The sequence below is a fragment of the Haemorhous mexicanus genome, chromosome 21, assembly GCF_027477595.1.
Source record: "Haemorhous mexicanus isolate bHaeMex1 chromosome 21, bHaeMex1.pri, whole genome shotgun sequence".
Lineage (NCBI taxonomy): Eukaryota > Metazoa > Chordata > Aves > Passeriformes > Fringillidae > Haemorhous > Haemorhous mexicanus.
This window is the reverse complement of record NC_082361.1, coordinates 69,815-83,988: the sequence shown is the minus strand read 5'-3', so window position 1 is coordinate 83,988 and position 14,174 is coordinate 69,815. Positions and strand designations below refer to the sequence as shown.

The following is a 14,174-nucleotide window of genomic DNA, read 5'->3' as shown; positions in this document are numbered from 1 at the left end:
TGAAAGCAACCATACTAGGATGGACTCAATGATCTTAGAGATCTCTCCCAAATGTAATGATTCTATGAGTAATTTACAATCTCTTCCAGGTACCTGCTAATCTAATGTCATTCGAATAATTTCCTCTCCTACCTGGTGTGACTTCAAGTGCCAAACTGAAGAAACAGGTTATTGTTCTCTGAGGAAGAAGAGGAGAATGGTTTTCCTGACATGAGCCAGCCACAGATATTTCAGCACTTTCCTATGTAACTTGAAAGTGAATCTGACACAGCTTTTAAAAGCAGAAAGTGAATGTTATTCCTAGGACCAGATAAAGTCTCATGCACTGAGTGAAAGCAGACAAGTTAGATGGACAGAAGATTAATCCTGGCTCCTGCAGGATTCTAGAGCCCTCAACTATTTGTGGTCAGAGACTGCATGAACTGATATTTGGCCACAAACTGAGCATTATATCTTCTGCCTGTTCTTTTTCAAATGGTTCTTTTTATTGTTAAGCTGCTTTGTGTGACTGAAGAATATTTGGCCCATGTTGGGTTTCATTTCTTTCTAATGCACAGAATGACTGACAGTGTTAACTTGCTCCAAAGTGTCAATTAGAATAGAAAATTGTGGAACAACATTTTTATAACCTAAGTGCACTGAGTTGCTTGGAAATGTGGCTGCCTCAAATTTTCTATCAAATCTCTGGACAATATGCTGTTCATATTTGAGCTATTTGGGAAAAATGTATTTTGGCATAGGACAGTTGGTTTTCTTTTTCATTCAGTTATTTTGCTCAGGAATATGCTGGTAATAGATTTAAGGCTGTTTAAATTTATGTTGTGCTGAAGTTTGTCTTTCATTCTTTTACCAATGGCATAGTTGCTTATAAATTTGGTGTTTTGGTTCAGTCTGAATGTTGCTCGTTTCAAACCCCTTAGCACAGGGAAGCAGGTAATCAGGTGTTTTATATCACATGGTCCTGGCTCCTCAGAATGACTCCATATCATTGTTTCTGTTATGTCCTTCTGCGGATGCCTTGGCTCCACTCAATTACAGTATGTGTTGTGACTTCAGGACATTAGTACTGCTATTATAAAATCATGGTGGCAGTGAAAGACTGTTCAACAGTGGAGCAAGTACAAAGAAATCTCCACATCAATATCCAGAGAATAAATGAGCAAACAAAAGTGTAACTGGACCTTCTCCTCTGAAGGAACTCTCTCTGTGCTGTATTCCTGCGGTACCCTGGCACTCCTGCAGTCAGAATCATTTTCTGTTCATTTGTTAAATTCATCCCTTTTTCTTTTTGAAACTCTTTTGCCATATAGCATCATTATTCAGACTTCATCCATCACCAGAAAGCCTCCTCTGACTTTCCTAAGATTGCGTAGAGGAGAAATTGGCAAGTCAGCCTTTAACTTACAAACCAGGAACACCATGAAAGTCAGTTTAAGTGAACAGAACCTCTACTAGAACAAGCTCCCTAGCATTAGCAGTATGTATTCTGTGGACTTCCATGAGTTTCTACATTTTAATTTTGAAACTTCTCTAACAGCAAGGAGAAAAAGCCAACTGTGTTGTTAAGTAAAGGTCAAAAGTAAATTTATTGTTCTTTTAAGAGTTCATGTTACAATCCTGAAAGCCTAATGCATACCAGGATTTCAAGAAAAACAGTTCCTGATAACAATTGCATTTAGATCTTGGGACATGGGAAAGTGTATGTAAAGTTGACAAAATTTATTTGATAACTGAGGAACTCTGTGAAAAGAGTTGTAATTAAAAATATATTTGTGTTGTTTTTCTCTTTCTTTGCTAACTTAAGACAACTTTGAACTAGGAAATACATGGTTATCTGCAAGGGCAGAGCATCGAACGCCATTAGAGGTGGTATAGAAGCTTTTGAATGTGGTAACATCCTGTCAGCAGTAAATGACTTCAGACTGTTAGGCTGTGATATAGTCTGAATTATTCTACACCTGTGGATTTTTGTGATTAGTCATCAATGAGATTAAACATCTTTTCCGGATAGCACAATTGTGAAATTGCTGCAGAGTGTTGAGAAATTCAGGCAGTGAAAGAATAATGATGGCAGTGAAAGAATACTAGTAAAACATCTTAAACCAATTTTAAATTAGTCTTTAAGGATTAAACAGTTCCTAGCTGCTGATTAGAGGTGTTATGATGCCATTTGGTACCATTTGCTATTACCAGGTACTGCTATGGTTAATTGAAAGCTGCTATTGAAATACAATAGGTTGCCTGTCACTACTGATTGTTACAGCATTTCCACAAAAAAAATTTCACAAACCATACAAGTTTTCCTCCATCAAAGAGAACAACTACAGTAGTTATGTAAAAGTAAACATTATGACATAATTACCATTTTCACAATTGTGAGGATATATTAACTATAAGTAATATTATTAGTTTATTTAATGTATCGCTTAATTTATTTAAATAATTTTTATTTTATTATTTAATTATTTGTTATTTATTTTTATTTATTTAATTAAGTGTAATTCAGTGCCAAAATGCATGTTTTTCCAAGTAGCACTAAAATGAGGCAAAGAAACTAGTTTTCAAAGTGAGACTGACTTGTCACACTATAATGGTAATCAGTTTCAACATTTTGGTTTGTTTTGTGTGGAAACTGTTGCACTATTTTTGGCTGTGTTTTTCAGCAGTCCACTGCATGCCATTTGTGTAAAGAATTCTTTCTAAAATTCTTGTGAACTGTCTCACCTGTAAGAACTCTGGTGTTGGAACCTAGGTTTTTGGCAAAGTATTTTGTAACCTCAGTCTTGTATCGAGTTGCTGCATTTTTCAGTTTGTTACATTGATAATAATGATTGTTTTGCTAATTAAATACTTTAATGTAAAAAAAGTTTGTTTACTACAACAGTAATAGCATTTGGTTGTAAGTTTAAAAATGTGCAGGGTATGTATGCTGTTGACAATAAAATATTCTGAAAAAGAATAGGAGAGGTACAGAAGGAATGTTTTAGCTCAAAGGCAGCATGCATGTTTTATTTTGAATGAATGGTAATATAATTGAACAGACTTTATAGAGCACAGTCTAGCCATTTAGTAGTATAAATACAACACCATCAACATTTCTAGGATAAAATTGAAAAAGCCTCCAAATTTGCAGCTTTTTCAAGTGACATTTTGAAAGTCCAAAGAAGTAGAGACAAACTTAAATTTCTTTGCACTTCAAATTTAACTCAGCAGGTTTGCAGATGACACCAAATTGAGTGATGCAGTTGCCACACCTGAAGACTGGGGCCTGGACAAGCTTGATGAGTGGCTCGGACTGACATAATTCTTTTGAAAAGATCAAGAGAAACTGCTGAGAAGGACTTCAGGGTGCTGGTGTATGAGAGGCTGGACATGTCCTGGCCATGAGTGCTGGCAGCTCAGAAGCCAGCCATGTCCTGGGCTGCATCAAAAGCAGTGTGGGCAGTGATTCTGCCCCTCCACTCAGCTCTTGTGAGACCCCACGTGGAGTGCATCATCCAGCTCTCAAGTCCTTGGTGTAGGAAAGATATGAACCTGTTGGAGTGGGTCCAGAGAAGAGCCACAAGAACAATCAGAGAGCTGGAGCACCTCAGTGATGAGGAAAGGCTGAGACAGATGGAATTGTTTAGCCCAGAGAAGATGCACCAAGCAGATGTTATTGCCACCTCTCAGTACTTGAAGGGGACTTACAAGAAAGATGGGGACAAATTTTTTTTAGTAGGGCCTGTAGTGATGGGAGAACAGATTATAGTTTAAAAGAAGGTTGATTCAGACTAGATAGAGGGAAGAAATTTTTTGCAGTGAGGGTAAGGCATTTGATTTGTGAACTGGATCAATGTATCTAGGAAAGACACTTTCAAATTGGAAAAAATTATTTGGTCCACAGAGGGTGGTTGAGGCCTCAGTCTACTATTTTCTACAGGTATTTGCATGTGGTTGGGAAGCGCCTAATAGCACTGTTTACATGTCTTTGCAGGAAACTGGTGTGACATACCTCTTATCAAGGATACACCCCTTTGGAGATACACACCTTTGGCTCTGAAAGAGAACTGTATTGGGTATGCTACAATTTTAAATGTAAGAATTATATTTCAAGCATTTCATTGTTATAAGCGTTTTATTCTGTGTTCTCCCCAGAAATAAAGACATTCTATGTGGGAGATCTCTATAACTGGAACAAAGATCTCTAACTTATGGCCTTTGGCACTAGAAAAGAAAATCCCACCACAGAATTCCTACGAATGCCAACCTTGTAGTTTATTGTAGAAATGATTCAACTAATCACATCTATCTCTAAAAGCAGACAGGACTCCAGTAAGCTACTGGATTTTTATCATTGTGTAATTATCAATTTTCCTGTACTTTTTTTTAAATTGACTTGCCTTTTGAAAATACAATGGCTAGTTCGTGTTTCTCCATTTTACCCAAGTTAATTTGACAGGCGTCGGGGTCGAGTCCGGAGACCTCCTCGAGAACAGTGCAGCACTGCTGATGTCCTTCTTTTGCACTTGTGCTGTCTATGCCGTTCATTTCCAGGATGTGGTGTGTGGGAGCGTTGCCCCTGGGGCACAGCATGTGGACCTGGGTAATCAGCGCTCCGGAGCCGCTGGCGTCCGGATCTGCGGCGGGATGGGCAGGCTCTGCTCCCCAAAATGCGCCGCCGGCACGGACCGGCGGCCCCGCCGCTGACGCGCATTAGCATCCCTGGGCCGCCGCGTTGCCCCATTCGCGGTCTTACATGGGGCCTCCGTCACCGGTGCCTCGGGGAACCTGGGAAAGTGGCGGGAGAGGCCAGAGGAAAGGCCCCGGCCCGCCCCGGGGGTCCTTCCGTCCGAGGCCAACTCCCCGTCGCTCGCCGAACGAGACCCTTGGAGCCGCGCTCGGGCGGGGCCGCTCGCCGACCGTCGGCGCCGATGCCGTGCACAGCAAGCCGCGCAGAGACACCACCACGGTTCGAAGCGACGAGCAGCCGTCCCAAGCGCGAACGGCCCCACCCGGACCACGCCGGGCGGGGGCTCTACCTGAAGTACGGCGGGGGCGGCGGACCGCGGGATCTCCGCGGCCATAGCCGCCGCCGCCGCCTTCCCGGGCGGCAGGTGAGGGGACGGAGCGCTCCCGCCAGCCCCGGGCCGTAGAGGCGTGTTGCGGTTGCTGCTGTCGGTACCGCAGAGGGAGCCAGGTATGAGACGCGAGGGTTCCAGTAGCGCCGACCCAGATCCGCACGGCTTTCGCGGCGGTGCTCGCTCGGCACTCCGGCGGCGGTGCTCTGCCCGTCCCCGTGCGGGAAAGGGCGGATCCCGAGGGACGGGAATCAGGGCGCGCTGCCGGCTGTGTGCGAGCGTGGTAAACCTGCCGGCACCGTTGTGGAGGTCCGGCAGCGGCACCTATTTGGGGTCCTGTGACTTGCAGTGCTCGCGGGAGAGGCACGACAGATTCGGGATTTTATTTCCACTCAAGAAATAGGAGGATGGTGATCAGCTGTAGCATTATTTTCAATAGTGGGGTTAACCGCTGAAGGGTAAGTTAAAGGTACCTATTAATTGTCCAAACCAGGTTTTTTGAGTCTTTGTCTGAATTCGTACTAAGGGTGGAGGTTAACTTTAGATTCGAAGAATGCAAAACTCCTCCAAAGCATAGTTCCAGTGTGTGTTGTGAGTTCATCCGGGCAGGCAGCTCAAGCCTCACCCTTCCTCTTGCACTGGGATGGCGATAGAATTAGAAAGGCAAACGTGGGAAATTCCATATTTTTTCCCTGAGATACAGTTTAAAAGGTAAAGCAAAGCAGCATGCAAAACAGAATGTATAATCTAGCCATTATGACCCCTTAGCAGGCACGTTTCTAGCCATTTCCAGGAAAGCAGGACTTCATCAGGTTTAGCAGTGATTTGGGAAGCCATATGCTATCATGTCGCGTGTTTCCCCCTTTCTCCTTCTTCCCCCACCTTAGATGGTTGAGCATGGCATCATATGGTGTGGAATAGGCCTTTGGTTGGTTTGGTTCAGAAGTCACAGCTGTCTTCTTCTTGTGCCATCCACCTCCTGGGACAGAAGCCACAGGAGAAACAGAGATGGCCTTGACTCTGTGTAAGTACTGTTCAGTGATAGCTAAACATCAGTGTGTTTGAAGCACTTTCTTTGGTCACAAAACACAGCACCCTGCTAGCTGCTAGGAAGAAAATTAACTCACTCCCAGCTAAAAAAAGTACAGTGTCAAAGAAAAAATTTGAAATAGCAGTCTTTTAAATGTCATGCAGTTTTTGTTTTGCCCCATCTGTTTGATTTTCAAAGGACATAAAGTTTAAATGTTTACAATAGGAGGGGTTTGGTTTAGGGATGTACAGCAAATTATAATGGAGAAATTTCTGAGTGTATACAGGGAAGTGTGGGGTTTGTCAGTTCTAATGGCAGAAAATAAGTACAACAACTGTATATTGACAGTTATATGACAACAGTGTATATTGTTCTGGCTTACTGTCTTTGTATTTAGAATAGAATTAGACACTTTTAATTTTTTTATATTAGTATTTTATTAGTGGAAAAATACTGCCTTCAGTTTAATCCTTCAAACACTATGCTTTGACTTTGGATCTTATAAAAGAGGAAGGACACCTGGTGTGTCAAAGAACCTTTCTGAAAAAAGTAAGCTATCAAAAGATCAGCAACAGGCAATTGAGATAAAGATGGTAAATCATTGTTCATATTTGTTAATACTAACACTGTGTTAATACCATAGTGATCCGTGGTTTTGCCTTTGACAAAAATCATAAACTAAAGGATAGAGAATAATATTTTTCAAAAATGGTAAGTGTTGTAAGGCTCTTTTTCTAGTGGGGCGTTTTTAGTTAGACCCTAGATAAACAAGGATTAGGTTTTTTATTGTTCTTATACTGCTGAAGCTAATACTTCATATTAGCAACTCAAACTTTGCAGTCACCTCTTGTCACTTGCCCTCTATCCTTACCCTAGATTCGGAGATAAAGTAATAAGATGTGAGTTATGAAAAACTTAAAACAATGTAAACATTGTCAAGATACTGAAATGAGCAGCATAAATAGTTGTCAGCCATCTCCATGTGAACAAAACAATTTACAAAGGAAGGCCACAATGCATAGAGGATGCGAGGGAGATTAATTATTACTCAGGAATGACTTTTGAACTAAATTAGCAATTGGTACCAGCTTTTAGTAAGGACAGTGCGAGTTGTGGATGGTTTTAGAAAGATGTTGGAAAAGAAGGTCTGAAAATAGAAGTTGGACAGCAAAAGTAAAAATAACATCCATTTTGAAGGTGATACAAAAAAATGTAATTTCAAAATTCTAAAAAGACAAGCTATTGGAAGAACCCGTAATGGGAGATTAATAAACGTGTTTGTGAACATAGTGGTACAGTGTGGCTAAAGCGTGAGTGATTCCTTGCTTTAGGATAGGGAAAAAAGATTATTTAAATATATGAAAGTTTTTAAGTGTAGTCTTGATCCCATACAAGGTTTTAGAGAAAATTTTAGCAGGACTGTGACCAGTGAAATAAGGGGAAACATGATTAATTTGAGCAGCTCAATCTAGTGAAAGATGTCTCACCTACAGCAAGGGGATTGGGACTAGATATTTTGAACTCTTGTCCAACCCAAGCCATTCCACGATTCTAACCGTGACAAGAGCTCTTTATTATGACCTTGCTGCAGAAGAAAACTGTGTAACTGCACTTGCCTGCCTGACTGGGCAGATATATCAATTGTAGGCTGATGACAAGCACAGATGTATCTGTGCAATATGTTGCATCTCCAAAAAATGAAATCCTAGCACACATTAAGAAAGAAAATTCCCAACAATGATGAGGGCTTGTTAACTTGGATAAGGTACAGACATTTCTAGTCTCCTGTACTAGAGAGTAATGGAAACAGGGCCAACTTCAGAGAAACAATTGGTGAAGGAAGACTGTTTCTTATGACATGATTTTACCATGGTTTCATTCAACTATTTTGTTGAATGAAAAAGTAATGAACATGAAGATGAGGAGGTGATACTACTGCAGTCTGTCAGGATGGTGGGGAGGACGAAAGTCTGTTTACAGTTAAGTGGAATGCTGCAAAGTAGCCATTGATACCATTAGCTAAATTTAGTATTAAAGTAAATCTGCATCATTTGGGGCATGCTTACTAGCATATTAATTGGAATTTAAAAAATACAAAATCAAAATTAATTGTTACTATAAAAGAAGAGCATTTAAATATGCTGAAGGCATACTTTTAAAGCAAAAATTTACCATTTTACCCTTTCTATATTGAGATAATTGAAATGTGGTGTTCTTAATTACACTGACTTAATGTATTTTATGACTACATATTTGTGCCCTTTATTTCAGAAGAGCAAAATTAATGAGTTGTGTTGCGGAAACCATGATTTTTACTCATCAAATAACTACATATTTCTTTTCTTTAAGATACAGTGTTCTGATGTGTCTTTTAGCTCTTGATTTTGCTCTTTTTCTTAGCTTCTAGAAGTCGCTGTTGTTTCAGCAGTCTCTCACAGTTCCTAATCAGAATTTGTATCTACATGCTCTAACTAGGCCTTATAGCATGTCATGAAAAAAATGTTTGTCCAAGAAATGCAGATATAAATATAGTGTATTTTTCTATCTCATTTTAAGTATGTGTGTGAACTGGGTTTATATCGACATGCAAGATTAATTTTCAGAAGAAAACTTAAGTAGCCTTAAAAAAATCCATGAAAAATGTTTGATTTTCTTCAGCAACTCTATACTCACTTGTAATTTAAATTAAGTTCTTGCAACACAACTCTGTGCTTTGCTCAAGAGAAGGAAAACTTGTTTTTCTGGTAGGTGTGGCTGTTGTTGCTGACATTAAAAGAGCAACAGCTATGTGAAATAAAATGTGCCAGGAAGTATCTGAGGTATTGAACCAGTTTTTCACCTCACAATATTTTTCTGTATTGAACAATTATTGCAATTTACCTTTAAAATATTTATCTGTCTAAAATAAACAATTAGTAGATTAGTTTAGCAAAATAACTTAGCAAAAAATGAATGAAGAACTGAACAGAACTTCACTCTGCTATCTACTTTAAAAGGTACTTTTTCCTTTCCAGTGTTCGCTCTTCAAAATGCAATTGAAAAGATATTTTTTTTTTCTTGTTAGTTATTTATTGCTACAAAAAGCAGAAGAAAGAACAGGTAATAAATTTATTTTGTTATTTACTGTTGATGTGTTTTGATATTTCTTTAATTAAAAAATATTTATTCTGTAAGATAGATCTATATTTTAAGTCATAAATAGATAAAACCAAGGGGAAGAATGTTAAATGTGAGCTTCTCTTTGTAAGAATGCTAAAATATGTAACATCCTTGGAATAAGAATGCTTGGGGAAAACCTGGACTTTAGAATATATCATAAAAAGACTTTAAAAGTTTGAGTTGTTTTCAGTCACAAATCTCCAGCTGGAAGTCGTATGGCAATAGCAGATTCTTACTATGTATTTGCTGTTCTACTGTCAATTTTAAGGACGTATGGGGATACTATCTCCATTTCAGAGATAGAGGAGTCAGTGCTTTCTGCTGCTTCTTTTCTGCTTTGTGCCTAGTGATGCAGTGAGATTTTTGGTGCCCCTATGACTATTCTCTTCTGAAAAACAATTTCTTGATAGCTAGCAAAGGCTGCTGTAAACCACATCAGCCTTGGCATATGGGACATTTTCAGGGGCGTGTTGTGACTGTGGTTCTCCCTACTTTACTTTTTTGTTAAATAGCAATTGTGAAAATATGATACATTATTTTGAGAGCACAGGCAGTTATTTTTCACCTGCTAGAAACATTTTTGTTGTCTTATGCAATAGCATCAGTTCATTCCATTCCGGCATTTTAATCCACACTTCCTGCTGGCAGTTGGGGAAACTCTCTTCTACCAATGCAGTTTTCTGATCTGACATGAATTTAATTAATCTGGGACACGTTTTTTCCCAAGACTCTCTGTGGTACAAGCAGGCCTTTGAAGTGACTTGCTGCCCTTTTTCTATTTATGGATTGTATCTGAATACCTAAAGATGAATGTAGAGAAAACTTTTATCTAGGCTTCACTTGCAGAAATTAGTGCTTGAGAGTGCCATAAACTCCCACTCAGGCATTAACACTTGCTAGCACAAATGCTGCTGAAGACTTCGGTCATCCAGTCACTCAAGACTGCCTACCTGTTTCTGCAGCAGCAAGAGTTTTAAGCCCTAACCTCCAAATCATGCCAGGATCTGAGACAGCATTGATCCCGTGTGAAGAAGCCCAGATCTCTAGTAAGCATTAATATGAGGTGACCTTTCCTGCAACTCCTGCCTCATACAGGGTTACGTAGGGTAGAGTCGCAAACTGAGTTTTATACCTGCATTGATTGCATCCGCCTTTGCTGGATTGTATGAATTGACTTTCTTCTCTATGTATGGTCTTATCTGTGGTGATTTGCAAGTTAGGGAATTCACAAATTAGTGATTATATCTGGACCATCATGTGTAATCCCCAATTAGCATATTTATTATGAACTTGATTAATTCTGTGTACATTTAATTTATCTGCCTCTAGCTTGTCTGTGAGAAGTCTGGTGGAGTTTGGTTTTTTAAAACATAAATTTACACACACACTGTGTCGGTGGAAAAAAAGAAAAGTTCTGCTTTGCTTTAAGAATTACTGCCTAGTTATTAAATTGGATATTCTAAAATTTGGATTTTTGAAAAAAAAAATACTCCTTGTATTGCTGTATATAGACCTCTGTTATATTCTTCTACAGGACCCTCCATGTAGAGAGACTGCTCCACACATCTGACAAATAGAGACATTCAGAGTGTCACATATCGTACATTTCATTAAATGCGTGTTTTGTGACTGGTTTTTCATAAAAGCGCAGTAGCTGGGTCTCTGAGTAAGTCAGTGCACCGTGATAGAGACTTACCCTCATCTTGTTTGTGAAATTCTTGAGCAATGATCATGGGTCAGTATTATCTCATACTGCCTTTTCTTTTCTGCAGATAAGGCAGCATAAATTACAAGGACAAAGAAATTTGCATGGACATTTAGATACGTTCAAAATGTTGTGTGCTGGGAAAAAATCCTACTTTGCTGCTGCTGTGTGCATTATGACTGTAACTTCAATGCTTGCAGTTTCTTATCTGAAGTTACAGAGACTTTCTCATCAGCCAAAAGTAATTCAAGAAGGTAGAAGATGTAGAGGGAAAATTGCCATTAGCACAATAACAGCATTAGAAGGTAACAAAACTTTTATTATATCCCCATACTTTGATGACAGAGAAAGCAAAGTCACTCGTCTGATTGGGATTGTTCACCATGAGGATGTAAAACAACTCTACTGCTGGTTCTGCTGTCAGGCCAATGGAAAGATATATGTATCAAAAGCAAAAATTGATGTTCACTCAGATAGATTTGGATTTCCTTATGGTGCAGCAGATATAGTTTGTTTGGAACCTAAAAACTGTGATCCAACACATGTATCAATTCATCAGTCTCCACATGGAAATATCGACCAGCTGCCGAGGTTTGAAATTAAAAATCGCAAGCCCGAGACCTTTTCTGTTGACTTCACCGTGTGCATTTCTGCCATGTTTGGAAACTACAACAATGTCTTGCAGTTTATACAGAGCATGGAAATGTATAAGATTCTTGGAGTACAGAAAGTGGTGATCTATAAGAACAACTGCAGCCATCTGATGGAGAAAGTCTTGAAGTTTTATATAGAAGAAGGAACTGTTGAGGTAATTCCCTGGCCAATAAACTCACACCTTAGGGTTTCTTCTAAATGGCGCTTCATGCAAGATGGGACACACATTGGCTACTATGGACAAATCACTGCTCTAAATGACTGTATATACCGTAACATGGAAAGGAGCAAGTTTGTGGTCCTTAATGATGCTGATGAAATAATTCTTCCTCTTAAACACCCAGACTGGAAAACAATGATCAACAGTCTTCGGGAGCAAAACCCAGGGACTAGTGTTTTCCTCTTTGAGAACCATATCTTCCCAGAAACTGTATCTTCTCGCACGTTCAACATTTCATCTTGGAATACTGTGCCAGGTGTTAACATACTACAGCATGTATACAGAGAGCCTGACAGGAAAGATGTAATTAATCCCAGGAAAATGATAGTTGATCCACGAAAGGTGATTCAGACTTCAGTCCATTCTGTCCTACGTGCTTATGGGAAGAGTGTGTATGTTCCCATGGATGTTGCCCTCATTTATCACTGTCGGAAGGCCCTTCAAGGAAACCTTCCCAGAGAATCTCTCATCAGGGATACAACACTGTGGAGATATAACTCATCATTAATCATGAATGTTAACAAGGTTCTTTCTCAAACCATGCTGCAAACCCAAAACTGAAACCTTGGTTATAAGAAGTGAAAGTGGAGGGCCACCTGTATTGTGGGAAGACAGAGGCTATAATTTAAAAATTACATTACATTGATTTCCACATGGAGTCTACATTTTTTTGTAATCATTTAGGGAATATATAGCAAAGCCATTAATCATTTAATGATACCAAGGGTCAATGCAGATTGCAGTATCTCTTCTGGGAAATGTACAATTTGTTTTCAGTTAATAATAAAAATCAGTATTTGTCAACTGATTCAAATAATGCAAAACAGTTTCTAACCTATGTACAAGAAGTACAAATACAATCATTAGTATTAAAGGTAGAATTGCTTAATTCTTGCAGTTTGTATGTCACTGGGTACTAAATTTGTATGCATCAGTTTGAGTAAAAAGCAGACAAGTAATTGAGTACAATCTTCCCTGTAAAAAAATTACCCCTTATATTCTTGGAAATAGTGTATGTTAAAGATGTGATGGATTGTAACACTAAACACAGCCATTGGAGTTTTGCTGATAAAAAATGTCTTTTTCAACTGGGCTTTGGAGACATATAAGTTTGAGAAGAGTGATTGCACCTGTTCCTGAATTACTAAAGTGGTAAGTGCTGAGTTGTGTCAGAAAGCTTTAAGAGAGGCAAGGGACAGAGATTCATCTTAACGAAAAAGGTACTTTTGTGAACCAAAAAGAACCTACTTCAAGGAGGAAGAAAATAGATGGCCAAACAACTTTTACAAAATGCAATATTTTGTTAGGTTTTTTTTTTTTTCTGGCACCTTGAAGCCTCGTAGGAAAATATTTTGTGAAATTTAGACGCAACTTGGATTTTAGTCCTTTATGTGATGGGTAAGTTAAATTATATTGCTTCCTTGGTAGGTGTAAGGGTAGAGAAGCTGCATTTTTCCAACTTCTATCTGGAGATAGTGCTAAGTAGTGACTTTTGCTGAAGGGCCAGATGGAAACCAAAGCAAACAGAAAAACCATTTGCTCATTTCTGTTTCACAGTTTCAGTTTCTGTTTGATAAGACTCCAGAACTACATGCATTGCAAATGTTGTGGCAATATACTAGAACCTTCCTACTGAAGGCACATGTGAAGGCAGCAATAGCCTGACACTGGTGTCTTGACAGAGAGAAGTGTGTAAAAAAAAGTAAAAGCAAGTATGCTTTTTAAAATATCTACATTAATGTCATGCTTTCATTCCTTTATCTACTTGGTAGTGGCACGTACCTGTGCCCTTAAAGAGCTCTGTCATTAGTGGAATAGTATCATTAGCAACATCCAAAGGGAACTTCGATTCACAGTGACTGCAGCATCTCCCAGTCTGCATCAACAAACTGGCAGCTGTATTAGAATCTGAGATGCCTGCTGCTGTCAGTCATACAATCTTGAGGGGCAGCAGGTCCATTTAGAATTTCAGACTCGTCGTTTAGAAGGGGCATCTAAAAGTCCGACTCCCTGCTTACAGCGTGGTGTGCTCAGGGCTTTGTCTAGGAAGGCTGGGCAATCTGTTTCAGTCTTAAACTAAACTCACTGTGGAGAATTCCTCTCATCACAAGAACTACTGACTATTGTCTTGCTGCAAGATGCCAAAATGAGTCTGACACTGTTTTCTTTATAGCTTACTAGTTAGCTGGAGACAGTAGCAGTGCCTCCCCATCCCATGCCTACCACCTTCCTGTCAGGAGGGCTCAGCTTGGGTCTGTTTCTTAGCCTTCTTGTGCTCCACCTCTCTGTGGACTCTGTATAATCAAGGTCACTAAAAGAAGTGGTTAACCAAGTTTTCCCGGTTTG

The 14,174-nt window shown here is 39.4% G+C and overlaps 2 protein-coding genes across 17 annotated transcripts in view; both read left to right on the top strand.

Annotated features, from left to right (window-relative positions):
• Positions 1 to 4,397, top strand: part of RALGPS1 (Ral GEF with PH domain and SH3 binding motif 1) — a 79,341-nt gene extending 74,944 nt beyond the window's left edge. For 7 of the 9 annotated variants that reach the window (XM_059865364.1, XM_059865356.1, XM_059865359.1 and 4 more), the window contains one exon: positions 3,977 to 4,397. In XM_059865364.1, the coding sequence (XP_059721347.1) occupies positions 3,977 to 4,042 (66 nt within the window). In that variant the 3' untranslated portion in view covers positions 4,043 to 4,397. Of the gene's footprint in view, positions 1 to 89; positions 2,960 to 3,976 lie in introns of those variants that run through there. The other 2 variants (XM_059865365.1, XM_059865363.1) reach the window with 1 other exon arrangement.
• A 641-nt stretch (positions 4,398 to 5,038) lies between these two features.
• LOC132337143 (uncharacterized) lies at positions 5,039 to 12,717 on the top strand. 8 transcript variants are annotated; one of them, XM_059865377.1, is made up of 4 exons: positions 5,042 to 5,179; positions 5,948 to 6,084; positions 9,105 to 9,189; positions 11,022 to 12,717. In XM_059865377.1, the coding sequence occupies exon 4, from the start codon at positions 11,082 to 11,084 to the stop codon at positions 12,387 to 12,389; it is 1,308 nt and encodes a 435-aa protein (XP_059721360.1). In that variant the 5' UTR covers positions 5,042 to 5,179; positions 5,948 to 6,084; positions 9,105 to 9,189; positions 11,022 to 11,081; the 3' UTR covers positions 12,390 to 12,717. The 8 variants fall into 8 exon arrangements, with proteins under 8 accessions (XP_059721361.1, XP_059721360.1, XP_059721363.1 ...); XM_059865379.1 differs by lacking the exon at positions 5,042 to 5,179 and adding an exon at positions 5,339 to 5,518; XM_059865380.1 differs by lacking the exon at positions 9,105 to 9,189.
• The last annotated feature ends 1,457 nt before the right edge of the window (positions 12,718 to 14,174 follow it).

Coding starts and splice junctions, on each gene's coding strand:
- LOC132337143 (XM_059865378.1), top strand. CDS start 11,082: ATGTTGTGTGCTGGGAAAAAATCCTACTTTGCTGCTGCTGTGTGCATT.